We start from the raw sequence: 18,336 nt of genomic DNA on the forward strand, positions 1-18,336 counted from the left end.
GATGTTTCTCCCTCATCGATGTTTCCAGCTCTCTATCCCTCTCCCTTCCTCTCTGTAAAAAATCAATAAAATATATTTAAAAAAAAAAAAAAAAATTAGTAGTCTAGGTTTTCAACCTTTTTAGTCATTTAGCAAATGTTTGTTAGACTGCTACTGTGGGCCTGGGTCTGTTCCAGGATCTGGGAATATAGTAATACATAAGATCAAGATCTGGCCCTCCACACAGCTTACATTCAAGTGGGTGAGGCAGATAATAAATGAATAAAGGTACAGGATGGAACAAAAGTGGGTTTACAGTTGTATAAATGAAGAATAGTGCAATATTTAATAAATAATAATACAAGAATAAACTCTACTTCATATAGTTACAACTGTAAGCCTATTTTTGCCCCACCCTGTATAATGTAACTTCAGGGAATAATATTGGGTTCTGGAAAAGACTGAGCAGAGTAAGGGGATGGATTGGTGCATTAAGGCTGAGAGGACTAAGCCAAGGCCACTCTGAGGAGGTGACACTTGGCTGAGCCCTGGATAAGTAAGCTATTGAAGGTCCGAGGAAAGGACATCCCAGACAGGAGCCACAAGTTCAAAGACCAAAGCAGGTGTGAGCTCGACATTTATGAGAAACAATAGAAAAGCTGTGTCATGGGAGCCGCATAAGCCAGAGGGACCACAGAAGACATAGTTTCAGACAGGTAGGCAGGGGCCCAGCCATCTAGGCATTTAGGCCGCGGGAAGGAGTTTGGCTTTAGTCCACGGTAAACAGGGAGCTGCTGGGAATTCTTGAGCAGCGGAGTAATGAATGTGACATGATTTCTGTTTGTTAGAGGTCACTCTGGCTCCACTGGAGAATGATCTGTGCTGGGGAAGGAGTGGAAGCAGAGACCTAGTGGGAAGCTTTCCTAAGTAACCAGGAGGCTGCAAGGACAGGGTGATAGGAGACAGTGGGGTGAGACCATTCCTGGTGGCGACGTCACATACAACAGAATTAGTCAGAGTTTTCAATCTTCCTTTTCAGCTGATTGGGAATCAGCAGATTAGCTCTCCAGCGACTAGATTTGATCACTGGAAATGCTTAAAATGTCAGATGATTATCACTGTAATATCATCGAGTACAAGCACTGTACAAAGTGCCCTATGAGAAGCATCTCATTTCCCCTCTCACCAGCTCTATGGTAGCTGCTATTTTTATCCCCGTTTTCACCTGGATAAACTGATACCATTTGTTTTCATATAAATCAGCCTTATTCTTTTCTCTTAAGTAAATATGCTTCAAATACTAAACTGACTAGTAATAAATGTTTTCTTTTTAAAAAAAAAAAAAAATCTACTTCTTACCACTACATAGCTAAATTAGTTCAAATATTTGGTTTAGATGTTTCCTGATGAAAACAGAACAGTTTTAAAAAATGATGTGGTGTTTCCCCGCCTTAAGTCCCTTTACCTAACTAACACTCTTTTTGTATTCCTTGCAGAAGTTTGAGCCTAGCATTAGTATGTGTCATCAGGGCCTAATGTCATTTGAAGGATTTGCAAGGTAACTTTCAAAATATATTTTGCCCAGTCATTTAAGAGTATGTCTTTTTCCCCGTGCAGTCCTAAGGAAGTCTGTTTCCTCCTAGGTTTCTGATGGATAAAGACAACTTTGCTTCGAAAAATGATGAATCACAGGAGAACATGAAAGAATTACAGCTGCCCCTCTCCTACTATTATATTGAATCTTCACACAATACCTACCTCACAGGCCATCAGCTTAAAGGAGAGTCCTCAGTAGAACTCTACAGCCAGGTACTGAGAAATCCCCTTGGAATGTGCTTGTCATTAAACCTTATTTACGTAACCCCCAAAATCACAAAAGCCTGACCCAGGCTCCTGTGAAGAGCTTAGAAACTACTGCATGTGAAATGTGAGGAAACATGACGTGTGGGAAAACAGGCTATACATACAGTTGTTTTCTTAACTTCTTTTTTGTTTGGTTTTTCCTCGCTATCTATACTTAACCTTTATTCTGGGCAATGAGAGAGAAAAAAGTATTTGAGACTCATAGCTTGTAGATCCTACTTAGTCTGACCTACTCCTACTAAAATTAGATTTTCCCATGGGAAAGTTATCTAATCGTTTCCCTAAATGCTAAATAAATCAATATATCGTAGTGGGAAAGCATAGTAGAAAATTCAGCTCTCTCTGAAGTTATTCTCAAAGTATTGGTTGTTATGCTTTGCAATTTGTTAGACAACCAATCCATCCCTATGGTAACCAACTTAAGGGGGAGTGATTTGCCCAGACCATAGGCACTGTTCCTATACACTTAATTCATGGGCATGTTGTGGGCAAGTCAGTAGGTTCTCTAGACTAGAAAAAAGCACATTCTTTTGACTTAAACATCCAACTCTCAATGATCTGCATCTCAGTTGCCTCCTGTTACATTTTCTGCAACTTCCTCATGTCTGCTGCCTTTTTTATGAGCTCCTGCAAGAAGAGGTAATCAGTCAGGAAGAAGAAGCTAGGTTAGTTCCAAGGAGTACAGGGTGCCCCCCAAAATTGTATGCATACTTTGAATAATTATTCATCCCAAGTGATTAAATCTGAACAAAAGCATCAATTGAGCTATCGGCTGTTAAGTGTTTATACATTTTGGGGGGACACCCTATATAAATATGTGATTTAGCTTATGGGGAAAGGATGGAGTCCAAGTGTGAACATTGCCATTGTATTGTTTTCACAAACCCAGCAGACCCGAGGTTCCTTTGTTCTCTAGATTAGCTCAGATATTCCTCTAAGCATGGGTCAAACTTCTGTCCAAAGTTTATCTAGTATGAAATATGTGCTCTAAACTCTAAAAGCTATGTGGCTTTTATTATGAAATGAAGACATGTCCTTAAAATAATGATTTCCGAAATAGAAGTGCTGTGAAGGGGCCGCAGCTGCTGACACTGAGATGAGCAAGCAGTAGAGCGAGCAGAAGGGGTCCCATGCCTGCCCCCACTGCAGCTGAAGTCCTGCTCTTTTATGAGCTATGCATATTGGTCCTGCATTCGCACAGAGAATTCCAAGGTTCAAAAGTCTAAAATTCATTGATTGGGGTTGGGGGGGGGGGGGGGGTAGTGCGAATGAAGAGAGAAAATATTTCTCCCAAGAAAATAAGCAAAGACCAATGTCCCAACTTTCATTCCTACTTCATTTTCCTACTTAATTTCAAAGTTTTTCTTTAACTCCTTAACATTATACCCCAAGTGAGGTTGTTGCAGCTTTTGAATTAGGCGCAACAGCCCCTCAAATAGACACACAGAAGTGCTTAAACCTAGTATGAGTCTCCCTTTCCTTTTATTCCTCACCACTCCCTCCCTGAGCTCTTCTATTTACTTCCTAGCGTTACTCTAGGGGTCAGATGGGGACTAGAGAAAGCCCTGGTTTCCCCTGGAATCGCCAGCTCTGGGTTTCCTTTGCTAGCCTCATACGGACGGCTTAAGGTCATGCAGACCTTGATAAAGAGTGCTAGTCTTTTCATGCTGAAAAACCACCCCATCTGCCGCAAGGCAGCGAACCTTCTCCCAGTGTGGCAGGTGCACCACAAAGGTGAACAGCCTCATGTTTCTGCTGTCATATTACACCACAGTGTTCAGCCCCAAGCAGCACACCTCTGGGAACTCTAGCTGCAGGAAGAAGCTGAGAGCCGTGGCATTTCAGGCCACACAATAGGTTCCACCTAGGAAGGTGGGTCACCCCCGAAGGTTGAGTACTGCATGATGTGCAGTGGGAAGGATCTAGAAAATAATTCAACTGGCCAGTGTGGCTCACTTGGTTGGAGCATCGTCCAGTACACCAAAAGGTGGCAGGTTCGATTCCCAGTCGGGGCACATACCTAGGTTGTGAGTTTAGTCACCAGTTGGGGCCCTTACAAGAGGCAACAGATCAATATTTCTCTCTCTCCCTCTCGTCCTTCCTCTCTCACTAAAATAAGTACTAGTAAGCATGTTCTCAGTGAGGATGAAAAAAAAAATCCATTGACTTAGAAAATAATTCAAACAAAATATTAAAATAAGAGGGATTCCACTATCAGTTTTGTTGCAGCAACTCTACTGGCCAATAGCCCGGGTTTTGGAGTGCTGTCACTTGGCAATAATTATGTGGATTCTCAGATCAGTGACTTGGCGGTTACCCTTTCAATACCCTTTCAAGACTGTCCTAAAATACAGTCTGCTGATAGATTCTATGGAGAAAGAGGTTGCTTTGAGCAAACAATGCAGAGCTGCAACACACACACACACACACACACACACACACACGTCAGGAGCTCTGCTTCCAACTCTAGGTCCAGGATAGCAAAGATGTACCCTGTCAGCTGATTCATTGGTAGTGTTTCCTGGAGCACTTTGCCAAAGAGGTTGTGAGATAATATATCAAAGCTTAGGGAGTAGTCCAACCAGTGTGGCTCAGTGGTTGAGTGTCCTGCTGTAGGATTAGGCAACAGTCCTTGATACCTCCTTGCTTATACTCTTCTTACATGCTACATATCAAATGCATTAATTAGCCAGTGGCAGAATTTGTATCTAAGTAAAGATTTTATCCTGATTGGTTTCATTTAATAAAATTTAATTAAGGCCTGGCTGGTGTGGCTCAGTGGGTGAGCATCGACTTATGAACCAGGAGGTCACGGTTTGATTCCTGGTCAGGACACATATAGCGTTGCAGGCTCAATCCCCAGTAGGGGGTATGCAGGAGACAACCGAACAGTTATTCTCTCCCTCTCCCTTACTCTGTGAAATCAATGAAAAGATATTTTTTAAGTTAATTAAGGAATCAGTGGTCTCATCTCCTCTGGGCTCCTCTGACATCTGCCTAAGTAGAGCCCCCACCTGGCTCTCCCAGTTCAGCATGTGCCATGTATATATAGCTCCCTTGAGGGACCAAAGTTGCTGGGAAAGTGGTCACATGTTTTTGCTATCAAATTTACTTTCCGATGGTATTCAGCTCTGGTAAGCACTTTTTCCACCTTAATCTGTCCTCTGCCTTCCCGACCCCTGATGAGTTGTGGCCCTTGGCCAAACTGCAGTGTTTATTTTAGTTCGCTTGCCCTTCTGCTTTAGCCCTGAATGTGATCACAGATACATAGAATCACGTGCTGGGTTTAATTTGAGGCTTTCTCTCCATTCGCTTATCTGGGGTGGATTTTTTCATTGATTATACAGGTCCTCCTGCAAGGCTGTAGGAGCGTAGAGTTGGACTGCTGGGACGGAGATGATGGGATGCCCATCATTTACCATGGACATACACTGACAACCAAGATCCCCTTCAAGGTGATGCTTCTTAGCTTTCTTTAAACCAAATCTCTGAGAATCATTATCTTCATTTGCCACTTAAATCAGTGACTAACGCATTGTACCTTAGGTCGAGGGTTCTGATCCTTGCTCTGAAAATTCCACAGCATTTAGTGCTGTGTAGGCTGCACGCATGTTCATTTTTCTGGAAATTGATATAGAACTCTTATTAGACCCTCATTCAAACGAAGTTTAGTTACCGTTACCTTAAGTTAGTTTTCACATAATAATACAGGGGTTAACAAAAGTAGGCTTACAGTTGTGAGCACATGACACGCAGTTTTATTCTTGTAGTATTTATTATTTGTCTTTTTTCCAAACAAACAACTGTAAGCCTACTTTTGCTTACCCCTGTATTATTGTAATTTTTACACTATGTGATGATATATAATATTCGAGGGCTGCTCCTTTGCTATAGGAATGAAGGACATTTGTCCTGCTGTCCTGCGAACAGAGGCCAACAACTTGTGTTAAGAGATGGTTCAGTAATTAACATTTTAAAGCAATGAGAATTGGTTCCACTTGGGGAATTGGTCACCCAGGAAGATTGGTCTCACTGGATTACTATTTCAAATTCTAAGTAGTTTATTGGCTCATTGTGTAATTATTATCCTCATTCAGAGGGTCTTTGGCTGTGTAACATCATTTTTCTCTGAACTGCGGCTTGTCTGGAAAAGATTATTATTTCTGTCATCCGTGGAGATAATGGCTAAAATGCATTTTCTCTTTAACTCATTTCCCTATTCAGCCTTCTTAAAACCCTTGTACTTTACATGGAGGGGGTTGGAAGTTGATAATTGTGTTTACATATACACATAAACATATGTGGTGTGTGTCTTATTGCACCAAGTAAATTATAAACTCTTTGAGAGCAGGAAAGTATCTTATGCTTACAATTTTTGATGCTATAACTAAAATAATGTATTTTACATACAGTATATGCAATATAAATATATTAATTATTTGTTAAATTCAGCATACTGATAGCTGTACCTTATTGCACATGGACAAAACTCAATATGATCAGTTTAATGTCTTTATAGAAAAAAGTCTTATCCTCTTACTTAATTTGAAAATATAAAAACCACTTTGGCCAGAGTCTTCTGAAAGTAATAATTTAGACACTTTCTGAGGCTGTAAGTATCTTGCCTTCTGACACCCTGGACAGATACCTAATGAGATGTCTCATAAGGCAGACCCTAATGAGCTGTTGTATCTCTCATAGGAAGTGATCGAAGCCATTGATCGCAGTGCCTTCATCAACTCTGACCTGCCAATCATCATATCAATTGAGAACCACTGTTCATTGCCTCAGCAACGAAAAATGGCAGACATTTTCAAGGTACATTTTTAGCTAAGAGGCAGGATGGTATCTTGGCCCTTGTCTTGCCATTGCTGTTGAGTTTTATATGGAGCCACTAAGGACCACACCTCAGCTGGACCCCAGCTGTGAAGCACAGTTAGTCCCTCAGACCTGAGAAATCGGGGTGCCCTGGAGGCTTGGCCTTTCTCCTGGATGGTCCATCTTTTCAGCTGGAGTAATAGAAGCGTTGTTTTGTTCTGTGGTTCTTTGGAGATAAGGAGAGGCCAACCCTCCAATGCTTCTGGAACTGCAAATCAGCGAAGCCAAGATTTTCCCTATCATTGTTTGTGGAAAAGCTGACAATATCTCAGGGCAAATCAGTCACATCTTCTGAAGCCCACCCCACAGATACGGGGTCCAAGTTCGCAAGGAGCTCAGTGTGGCCACAGCAGTTGCTATGGTAACACTCTGCCCTTCCTTATACAAGGAAACTATAAAGCAGATTTAGGGACAAATATGCCATTACAATGTTCCCTACCTCCACTGGTAGAGGCTTTTGAGGAAACATGGCTCTCAGTGGAGGGAAGGACATATTCAGCAGGAAATATCCTCAAACATTAATGCCAACAAAACTAGCTTTTCCTATGTCTTTCCTTTGCCCCCGTTTAGAAAAATGGTCTCTAAACTTTTTTGATGATATACTCCTAACAGTAAAACACTAAAACATGTATTCCTATGGTGTACTTATTGACTTATTTCTAAATCATATACCTATCCTATTTATTAACATATATATTAATTAAAACATCCAAAAAGTAGAATATAAAAAGGAATAACCAAAAGGATAAAGTAAAAAATTAATTTTAAATACTATTACTTATTAATGGTAAAAAAAAAAAAAAAAAAAAAAAAACACCAACTTTGCTCTCATAAAAAAATTTTTAAAGTAAATTTGCTAATTACTTATTGTCTAAAGTTTTCTTTTTTTAAAATATATATTTTATTGATTTTTTACAGAGAGGAAGGGAGAGAGATAGAGCCAGAAACGTTGATGAGAGAGAAACATCGACCAGCTGCCTCCTGCACACCCCCCACCGGGGATGTGCCCGCAACCAATGTACATGCCCTTGACCGGAATCGAACGCGGGACCCTTCAGTCCGCAGACCGACGCTCTACCACTGAGCCAAACCGGTTTCGGCTGTCTAAAGTTTTCATGTGATTGAATATGCTTCATTATGTAATACTTACCTGTCAGGGGAGATACCGTTAATACAAATATGCTTCATTCTTTCTGAAAGTTTGAATCTCTTGCATCAGGAGGCTCCTCCTTGTCCCTCAGTGACCATGAGCAGCTCCTGACATTAGACTGAGTCTGACTTACAGACTGAGTGAAGGAGCCATCCTTTCAGTCTGTACATTAAACACTAATCAGCTTCCATTTTTGTTCTTTTCTAAATAAAAATAGCTAGAAATAGCAATTGCCATATTTTCTACCCTTACCCCGGTGGATCATCCTGTGCCTACCTCTCTCCCCACCTCCTTGAAGCACACACACTCCACTCTGGAGCCATTGTGAGAATGGTGTCTGTGGTTCTTTACACCGAATGGTGAATTCTCCTTATTATCTTTCATCTCTGTGCCTCTTCCATACCTACTTCAAGGTTTCTATTCTTTGATTTCTTACCCACATCTGGAGCAGGCCATATTCTACAAACCACAGCCTCTAACTGGACCTCTGTTTTCATCTTTACTACATCAGACCCCAGAGCATTCTCCTGAAGAGTCAGAGCTCACCGTGTAGGAAATGGCCTGGACCTCTCCTCCTTGCCTTCTCACCAGCTCCCTTCCTCCCACTAGGAAACTACTAGGGAGATGGGGGAACAGCTTCTTTCCTACTTCCTCTTCCTAAGATTTTTTTTTTAATATATATTTTATTTTATTGATTTTGTACAGAGAGGAAGGGAGAGAGATAGAGAGCTAGAAACATCAGAGAGAGAGAGTCATTGATCAGCTGCCTCTTGCACACCCCCCACTGGGGTACATGCCCGCAACCAAGGTACATGCCCCCGACCAGAATCAAACCCGGGACCCTTCAGTCCCCAAGCCGACGCTCTATCCATTGAGCCAAACCGGTTTCGGCTCTTCCTAAGATTTTTAGAAACGACTCAACGGGACTGAAATAATTCAAGTATAGATAAAAGGCATTGATTGTGTTTTTCTTTCTAGACTGTGTTTGGAGAAAAACTGGTGGCCAAATTCTTATTTGAGAGTGATTTCTCAGATGATCCGATGCTTCCTTCCCCTGACCAACTCAGAAGAAAGGTGCTCCTCAAAAATAAGAAGCTAAAAGCCCACCAGACGCCGGTGGATATCTTAAAGCAAAAGGTACTCTCCTCTTGTTAAAAAGGTTATGGGTTATGGGTAATCTGCTATTTATGGTATCGATAAGGCTTCCTGTCAACAATGGGCAACGAGTGGTTACGTTTTTTGGAAAGTGGGAAGTTATACATGGGTTTTCGGTTGTGTGGGAAGTCAGTGCCCTCACACCCGTGTTGTTCAAGGATCAACTGTACGATATTCGCCCGTGTCCTCTTGCCGGGCCCCCCTCCCGTGCTGCATCACTAACTCACAACCAGCACCGGGGGCCTTTTCTTCCCCAACGCTGTTCCTCTGTGCTGCTTCCTTTACCCAGCAACTACTGCCCACGTCTTCCTGCCAAGCCAACACGGCTGCCCTATGCATACCTTTACGGTCTTCAAGTTGTGTCTGAATGTCCCTGGAGCTGTTGCCTTTCCCGTCCTGCACATGGTCATTTGCAGTCACTTATGCAGCCTCCATCCACTAATGAATAGATCGTGTTGCTACAGAAGTCTTCTTTATGCGGAGCCCAAATCCTCCTTCCTGCTCCTCCTACTCTTTGGCAGTTCTTCTTCCCTCTGCAGCTGCACAGGCTAATTGCATATCTAGAAAGCAAGCATATGTCTCCCCACCAGCGTTTCTTCTTCTCCAAGCTAAACATTCTTGTGTCAACTGTTCCCCACAGGATATGGCTGCTAAGAGCCTTCACTTTTCATTAAGAATATTTTTGGATAGTCTTAAATTTGTAGACATTCTTGAACTTGCCAGTCTTAAAAACGTGATTTCCAGAACAGCTGCATTTCCTAGGCTCTGCAGCATGAGGAAAGGGGAGCCATCACCTCTCTTCATGTGAACATCATGCCTCAGCTAATGCAGCCTAGAACTGTGCTCACTTTTAAATTCTTTCATGCATACCAGGCTCATGTTGAGTTTTGGAAAAACAAAAGGAGTTCGGTTCATTTCGCAGGGACTGTTCTTATGTCTCGTCTCCCCATTTTTCCTGGTTTACAGTTAATTTTAACCTTTCTTGTGCAGGAGCCTCATATTTATCCTACTTAAATTCACTCTTCTTGATTCTGGTATGTTATTGCAGCGTACAAGGTTCTTTGTAAGTTTTGACATCTGTCCTCAATGTCAGTTTTTCAAACTGTGCCCTCATCCCAGTTGTCCTTGGGCCAGACAACCAAGTAGAGAGCCGGTGGCCCTTCTCACAGAGCCTCCTGGAGGTTAGTGCTCAGCGCTCCCGACTGGTGCTCCCCTTTCTTGGAGCCCACATTTCTCCAGTCACTTTCAACTCCTTTATTTACAGAAGAGAAAACTGAGATGTGCCCAGCCCCTGATGCAACTGTCTCAGTGCCACCCAGCTCCTCGTGGCAGAGCTGGGATTCAGATCTAGGTCCTCAAGAGAGACCTTCTCAAACGCAACACAGGAGTCAGAATATACTGATGAGAATCACTGGAACACACTTAAAAACATAGATTCTTAGGTCTCTAACCTGCCCAATGAAGTCTGAATTGTCAAGGCAGACCTGGTAATCTGTGGTAATTATTATATATCATCCCGGAAGTTTGGAAATGCTGCTTATCTGTTATTTCCCACAAAGTGAGACCTTATCCAAAAGCCTAAGGAGGTTACTGTGTGGGAGATTTGTTAGTAAAACCACGCTAACCCTTCCTAACCACCTCTTTATTTTCTGTGTTCTTTCAACCAACTAATTGTCAGGTAACTTGGCACTTCTACCATATAATTTCCACAACTTTTGGAAAAATGGGACAGTGTAATCCCATTTCCAGTTTTTTAAGACCATCCCATCCTGATATCCCAGGGAATGTTGACAGTCATGTCTGCAAAGACTTGCAGGTGCCCTGCAGGCTGTGGACCTGGTGACCTGTATTCATACCAGGCTGGGTGAATGGATGCTTTGAGCTCCAGTGTGCGCAGACCCAGCCCCTAACCTAGAAAGCCTGGGTCATTTCTATACATGGAGCTTACCCTCGGTGAGGACGGGCTAACTCAGCGTGGGATTTCTGAAGCCCTCCATCTGCCTCAAGCTCCTGCTGAGGCTCTTACTGAACCCTCCTGACTGCACCCCACCAGACCTCCTGTATTCTGACCTTGTCTCCTGAACTCCCAGTCTCTGGGGAAACAGAGAAGAGTGAGACGTGATTTCTGCCAAGACCCATCTCCTCGTCTGACCCTTCACTCTAACCCCCTAACCTATATTTAAATTGCTTTAAAAAAAAAAAATCCTCACCCAATGATATTTTTTCCATTGATTTTTTTTTTAGAGAGTGAAGCCGAGGGAGGGAGGGAGGGAGGGAGGGAGGGAGGGAGGGAGGGAGGGAGGGAGGGAGGGAGGGAACCTTGATATGAGAGAGACACATTGATTGGTTACATGTGCCTCGACCAGAACTGAGGATCAAACTGATACGTGCCCTTGACCAAAATAGAACCTGTGAGCCTGCGGTCAGTGGGAAGATGCTCTCACCACTGAGAAAAATCAGCCAGGGCCTGAATTGCTTTTATTCAAGGGCTAGGGTCCTGTTTTTCTTTCTCAGAATAAGTAGCATATTGCAAAGAATAGCAGTGTCAGCTCTTGACTGTCCACTTGGGCACCTCTCTCATACTCCTTGCACTGGGGGAAGTATCTGGGCATCTGGGGACCTTGGCACTCGCTTTCCAACGTTTACCAGACGGTGGGAATTTGCAGTGGCACCACTCCTCGCCTACAGCGCTCACATTTTCTGCCAGTGGGCCAACCAGGCTCTTTGCAGCAGCATTCCCAGCATTTGGCTCTCCCTTGAATGCTTGCTGTGTGGAGGCCCTTCTCTTATCCATGACAAATAGGCATGATTTTGTGGCTCACTTGTGTCTAGAGAAGATTCCCTGAAGCTTTGAAGATTGCTAATCCTATGAGACTCTCTGAAAAAAAAAGATTTAAAATTCCCCGATTAAAAAGCATGGGAAAGGCTGTGCTGGAAATCTTTGACAAGTCGTGCCCTTTAGCATTTTAAGGAAAGGCCATGTGAAGCTCCGTAGTAGGAATGTGTTTCAGTTTGTTTAAGTGGCTGTTTCCAAACCTCCATTGTGTTTTGTGGTTACTGTAATTGTCAGTTTTTAAATATATTTTTATTGATTTCAGAGAGGAAGAGAGAGATAGAAACATCAATGATGAAAGCGAATCATTGATTGGCTGCCTCCTGCACGCCCCATACTGGGGATCAAGCCCACAACCTGGGCATGTGCCTTTGGCCGGAATCAAACCTAGGACCCTTCAGTTCACAGGCAGAGGCTCTGTCCACTGAGCCAAACCGGTTAGAGCTAATTGTCAGTTTTTACATAACTGCTGATGTTACACAGAATCCACTTTGAGAAGTCCCAGCCTGGACAGTGTTCAGTTATCCAGGTGGAAGCAACTATAGGCATAGCCTGAACTGTATCTTGCTTATGTGTACATATTTATTATAAAGGTCATATGACCACAATTCAAGAAGTTTGGGGAATAAATAATTATTTTAAAATTTACATACTGTAATTCCAAGGCCCAAAACAACCTGTATTACAGAGATTCTTAACCTTGGTAATATCTAGAAATAGAACTCAGGGGGTCATAGAACTTAGATGAAAAAAAACCTACATCTTCATTTTCACTAACTGTTGGCTGAAATTTAGCATTTCCTCCTATTTACAAACCACAGTGACATTGACTATGTCAACAACAGAAACTGTAGGTTTTTCATATTATATCACAGTTTTTACTAATGTCGCCAAGAATTATGTATGCTCATCACTATTTCAAAAACCTTACTCCTACATATATTTATATATATATATATATATATATATATATATATATATATATATATGCTTTTACTGTGTTGATAAAGAAACCCATATTCCTATTGCACAGATTTGTTTTTTCAACAGTTGATAACTGTATTCACCATTCTTTTTTTTTTCTTTGTAATCTTATATATTGATTTTTATACATTTAAAACATCATTCTGAGAAGGGGTCCTACCTCACCACACTGCCCCAGGGGCCTGTGCCACAAAAACAGGTCAAGAACGCTGCTGTATTTCCATTTTAGAGTTAGCCTTTCATGCATGTCATTTTATATCATTATAAGAGATATATAGATACTAAACCAAGGATATAGAAATGTACAGAGTGGACAAAGGTATGTTTACATTGTTCATATGGAAAAAGATGTGCTATGATTTTTTACACTAGCTTTATTAAAGAATGTCACAATGCAACTATAAACCTACTTTTGTCCACTACTGTACGTGTGTTTTTATAGATACACCCACATATATACATTTACATGTATAAATATTATATACACTTAAATAATCTTATATTTTGGATTATTTCCTTATGTTAAGTGCCCAAACCTATATTCTTGTGTCCTCTCATAACCCCACACAGTGATCCTAGCAGCAAGACCAAGTTTTTGGAAGTTTGTAAGCCTATTAATCTGATTGATGAAATTAATCTGTTGGTCTCTGCATCCATAGGGATTCTAACATTTTTCTCAAGGTCAAAGGCCTTTAAATATTATTTTAAGACAGAAAAAAAAAACGGTTTCTTAGCAGAGATTTCCTTTTCTAGAATTGGTGGGCTGGTTCACTTCAGCATTTGGGTCTGAGGCACCAAGGTTTCTCCCAGAGAATCCTTAAGATTTTTTTCTGAAAGCGCCAGGATCCCTCTTGCAGAGAAGTTAACATTCACCCAATGATTAACCTTGTACTTCAAGTGAATTTGGGTTTTTGTTTCTTTTCCCAAATGAATCAAAATAGGATAAAACACTTTTAGCATGAGATGGTCACTTTGAAAGCTATAAATGAGCGTTCACTAGCTTAGCATCTGCAGTCTTTAATTTTTGATATCTTACAGGCTCATCAGTTAGCATCCATGCAAGCTCAGGCTTACAATGGTGGGAATGCCAACCCCTCACCTACTAATAATGAGGAGGAGGAAGATGAAGAGGACGAGTATGATTATGACTATGAATCCCTCTCTGACGGTAAGAGAAACAGACCTTATGCTGTGTGCAAGGAAGTGCCTGGGTTTTCTGTTGGGGGGTGGGGGGTTGGTGTCTTTTTTTTCCCCCAAATAAAATAAGCCTGGCACTCCAGAGACCAGCAATAGAGATTGTTGTAATATATTGTCCAAGAGTTTTTGAATCCTATCACTTAGCGAGAAGGACCAAGTTAGCCACTACAGCCACCACTCAAGGAAAGAAGAGGAAGGTGTGGGAAGCAACACAGGAGTCATTCCTAAGTGGGTTTCTAGAGGAAAAGGTGAGAATGGGGTTTCTCTACAGTTTCTGGCTTGATTGATGCTCTCAGCAGGAATTGTAGACTGTGGCAGAATCGTTGCTGTCTCCTGCACCACCTGCAGGGGGGAGCATGATGTTCCTGTACTCTCTGCTCTCCCTCACAGCTTTCACTCCTGATTTCTAGGAGTATGAAAGAAAGAGGCATCATTTCCCTCACCCACCAACCCCCTCCTCACATTACTAAGCCAACGACACATGCTCTTCCAGCCCCACCAAAGGGACAAAACATGGGCAAGCTAATGGCGCAATACAAAAAAGTCACCCAAATAATGTTATCTAGAAATTGCTACAGGTGAAGGCTTCTTCTTACGTGAGAATTAAGTTTCAGGTGTGTTTTGTTCGCCCTAAATTAGTGTCATTTGTTACAGATTACAAAATGTCTTCTCAGGTACCCTTGCTGATGATAGACTGTAAGACAATAGTGTAGTAAGGAAAACATGCCAACGTTCTTAATTTATGTAAATATTGTATGTGTAGAAAGCATTACTTGTCTGTAGGATAATTGTTTAGCTAATGTGCATATATGCACCGACCAGGGACCACTTACCACTGGCATTAAGACACCCAAACTGCCCTCCAGGTCTCTGCTTCTCACACAGCACAACTGTCTCCTAGTCATGCTTGGCTCCTTGAACCTCCATCATGGCCAGTAGTTACAAACCAGTCTTTCTATGTACACCCCCCTCCACATACAATTCTAGTCTGCCGTTTTTTAAATTAATGTATAGTTGACATGCAATATTATATTAATTTCAGGTGACTCAACCTTTATGTCCTTATGTCCACACCACAATAAGTCTAGTAGCTGTCTGTCACCATACATTACTATGATAATATGTTTTCTATGCTGTACATTGCATCCCCTTGACTTTTTTTTTTTATACCTGGAGGTTTGTGCCTCTTATTTCCCCTTTTCACTCATCTCCCATGTCCCTACCTAATGGCAACCAATAATTTGTTCTCGGTATTTGAGTCTGTTTCTGTTTTTTTTTGTTTTATTTGTTTATTTTTTAGAGTTCACATACAAGTGAAATCATACGGTATTTGTCTTTCTCTTTCTGACCTATTTCACTTAACATAATACTCTTTAGGCCCAGCCATGTTGTCACCAAATGGCAAGATTTTATTCTTTTTTATGGCTGAGTAATATTTCATTGTATATATGTACCACATCCTTTGTATCCATTCATCTATCCATGGACACTTAGGTTGCTTCCACATCTTGGCTATTATGAATAATGCAGCAATGAACACAGGGATGCATACACCCTTTTTAAAAGTATGTTTTTTATTGATTTTAGGGGAGGAAGAGAGAGACAGAAACATCAATGAGAGAGAAACATGGACCGGCTGCCTCCTGCACACCCCCTACTTGGGGATCAAACCTGAAACCCGACTTGTGCCCAGAACTGAATTGAACCAGCAACCTCTTGGCACAGAGGACAATGCTGAGCCAGCTGAGCCATACAGGCCAGGATGCAGATACCTTTAGAATTGTTTTTGTTTCCTTCAGCTAGATATTCAGAAATGGAATTTTTGTATCCATTTAATATTTATCTTTAGGTGATTGCTTCATACCATCAACTGGAAACCAATTTATTTATTTGAAATTCCATCAGATTATATGAGGGTCATATTCTCTAATGGGGAGGTTAAAAGAGGCGGGGGGGAGACAATTTTTATATTTTATTTTTGAAAAGTGTGGGAATGTAAATATTTTTATATTGACTTATTCTTCCCCGTGGGTCCCTACAACAGTCATGGTGATGTTTTCCCTTAGTAGAACATATTTATTCAGATAAGAAACGAAAAACATCTTAAAAATCAACCAATCCAGATGTGATTTCCTTCTGGAAGAATTTAGTGCATTAGAAGATACATTCATTTTCTATCATAAATCATTCTGTGTGGGGTTTTTTCTGTACTTTTAATAACAACAAAGGACTGGCGCCCTGGTTGGTTTGGCTCAGTAGATAGAGCATCAGCCTGTGGACTGAAAGGTCTCTGGTTCGATTCCATTCAAGGGCACATGCCCAGGTTGTGGACTTGATTCCCAGTAGGGGGCGTGCAGGAGGCAGCTGATGGATGATTCCCTCTCATCATTGATGTTTCTATCTCTCTCTCTCCCTCTCCCTTCCTATATTTTTTAAAAGAAAGGAGCTGGCTTTACTTTATTATTATTATTAATTATTATTATTATTATTATTGGTGTTTTGATATGCAAATTAAAAATGAACAGATAGGGGAAGGATCTTTCTGATTTTCAGGCATACCTCAGAGATATTGCGGGTTGGGTTCCAGACCACCGCAATAAAGAGTCAGAATATTTTTGCTAGTGGAAGAGCTTGTAAAAAACTGCAATATCAATAAAGCACAATAAAATGAGGTATGACTATATTTTCAGGAGAGTAAAATTTAAACCCCACCCCACTAAATAAACTATAGGAGTAGAGTGCTTTTCTAAAACCCGCATGCGCTGGGGTGGGGTATACATGGAGGGGGACCCGCCAGGTCTGCCCCATGGACTGTGAGACTTGGGCATTGTCCTTCCACACTGGGGCCTCAGGCCCCTCAGGTGTGTAATGAGAAGGCTCTGTTACCTGTTGGCTGATGTCCTCCCTTCTTCCAGCACTAACATTTAGGACCTGCAGCCATCAAACTCTCTGCCTCCACGTGGTCATTTCACAGGCCACTGAAAGATTGCTCTCACGGGCTGATTCCCAAAGGGGCCTCGTAGTTATGCCGTGACGTGTTTAACAGTGTCCTGAGCAGGCTTCTTGATGCTCCTGTGACAGGTCCTGTCAGTCTTGCACTCTGGTGGTGGTGTGTGTTGCCTCACTCCTCTCTGCTTCCCTCCACCATCTTCACTTTCTCCTGCTGGGCTAGCTGAGAAGGACCGAGAAGCCTGCCTGCTGTGGGCAGGGCCAGACCCAGCTGCATCAGCTTCTTGTAAGGATGGGTCCCTCGGAAGCTGTGGCCAGTCCCCCCAGAAATGAACATGCTCTCAAATCTCTGCATCAATTTGCAGGAGTGTTCACAGGCCTTCTGAGGCCCTCGCAAGCAGCCCAGGTTGAGAGCCCGTCTCGAGAATCTGGGGGCCCAGGTTATCCCTGTGACAGCCCCAGGCCTCCGTTTCCACATCCATAAGATGAATTAGTCTGAAGCCTCTTTTGCTGTAAAAATGTGGCAATTCCAAAATTGCTTCCAGAAAAATCTAAAGGAAGTTGTATATGAGGCTCATGTGTTTCAGGAGCCACTACTCTGCCTTTTAGCCAGCAAGTTTCTAAGCAACTATTTAATTAAATTTCATTAAATAAATATCGATTTTTCTCAACCTTGCTGTTTATCCTGACTAGCTTTCAACATGCCCTACAGTATAGATATGAACTGCAACTTAATATAGAAATATTCTATCACAATGACTACATGGTCCTTAAAAATTTAATCAACTTATATCCATTGGACATAATGTATTATTGGGAGTATTAATGCAAAATGTGAGTGTGGCAGCATGATACACATTAACAATGTCCGTGCTTCTTTTATTGCTAGCTTTTGCATCTCTTATTAGTCAAAATAGTGCATCGATGGAAGAGTTCTTGTTTCATTTATCTTATCACCTAAGCTGTTGTTATTTATGCTTTGCTTCACACCTGAGTTTAATTTATCTGGCTTTTTGTCTTAATTTCTCTTACTTTTATCCCCTTTCTGATTCTGTTTTTCTGTAGCAGATGTCCTTACTGCTTCTCCTGCTCCTAACTGTCAGGAAGGTAAAGCCACTCAAACTGTCCATTTTAACTGCATGAATGTCGGCATCTGTTTCCAGTTTCTTAGACCCGATTAGCATGAGGTTGTGACACTTACGTGAATAAAAATGTAGTAAAATGATTGATCTCACTTACCTCTTGGCAGCCTGCATGGCCCTGATCAGGTATAACGATGTTTTGGTCTAAGCGTATGTGGTCTGATGAGATAGTAAATCCGAGGTGAGAAATGTGCTTTCTTGTTTTT

The 18,336-nt window shown here is 41.7% G+C and overlaps 1 protein-coding gene across 3 annotated transcripts in view; it reads left to right on the plus strand.

Annotated features, from left to right (window-relative positions):
- PLCE1 (phospholipase C epsilon 1) overlaps positions 1-18,336 on the plus strand; it is a 268,999-nt gene that overhangs the window by 217,197 nt on the left and 33,466 nt on the right. For all 3 annotated transcript variants that reach the window (XM_084903476.1, XM_084903478.1, XM_084903477.1), the window contains 6 exons: positions 1,476-1,537; positions 1,623-1,788; positions 5,190-5,297; positions 6,544-6,660; positions 8,849-9,007; positions 13,881-14,010. In XM_084903476.1, the coding sequence (XP_084759602.1) occupies positions 1,476-1,537; positions 1,623-1,788; positions 5,190-5,297; positions 6,544-6,660; positions 8,849-9,007; positions 13,881-14,010 (742 nt within the window). The remainder of the gene's footprint in view (positions 1-1,475; positions 1,538-1,622; positions 1,789-5,189; positions 5,298-6,543; positions 6,661-8,848; positions 9,008-13,880; positions 14,011-18,336) is intronic.

This window comes from Pipistrellus hanaki (genome assembly GCF_964339955.1).
Source record: "Pipistrellus hanaki genome assembly, chromosome: 14".
Classification (NCBI taxonomy): Eukaryota; Metazoa; Chordata; class Mammalia; order Chiroptera; family Vespertilionidae; genus Pipistrellus; species Pipistrellus hanaki.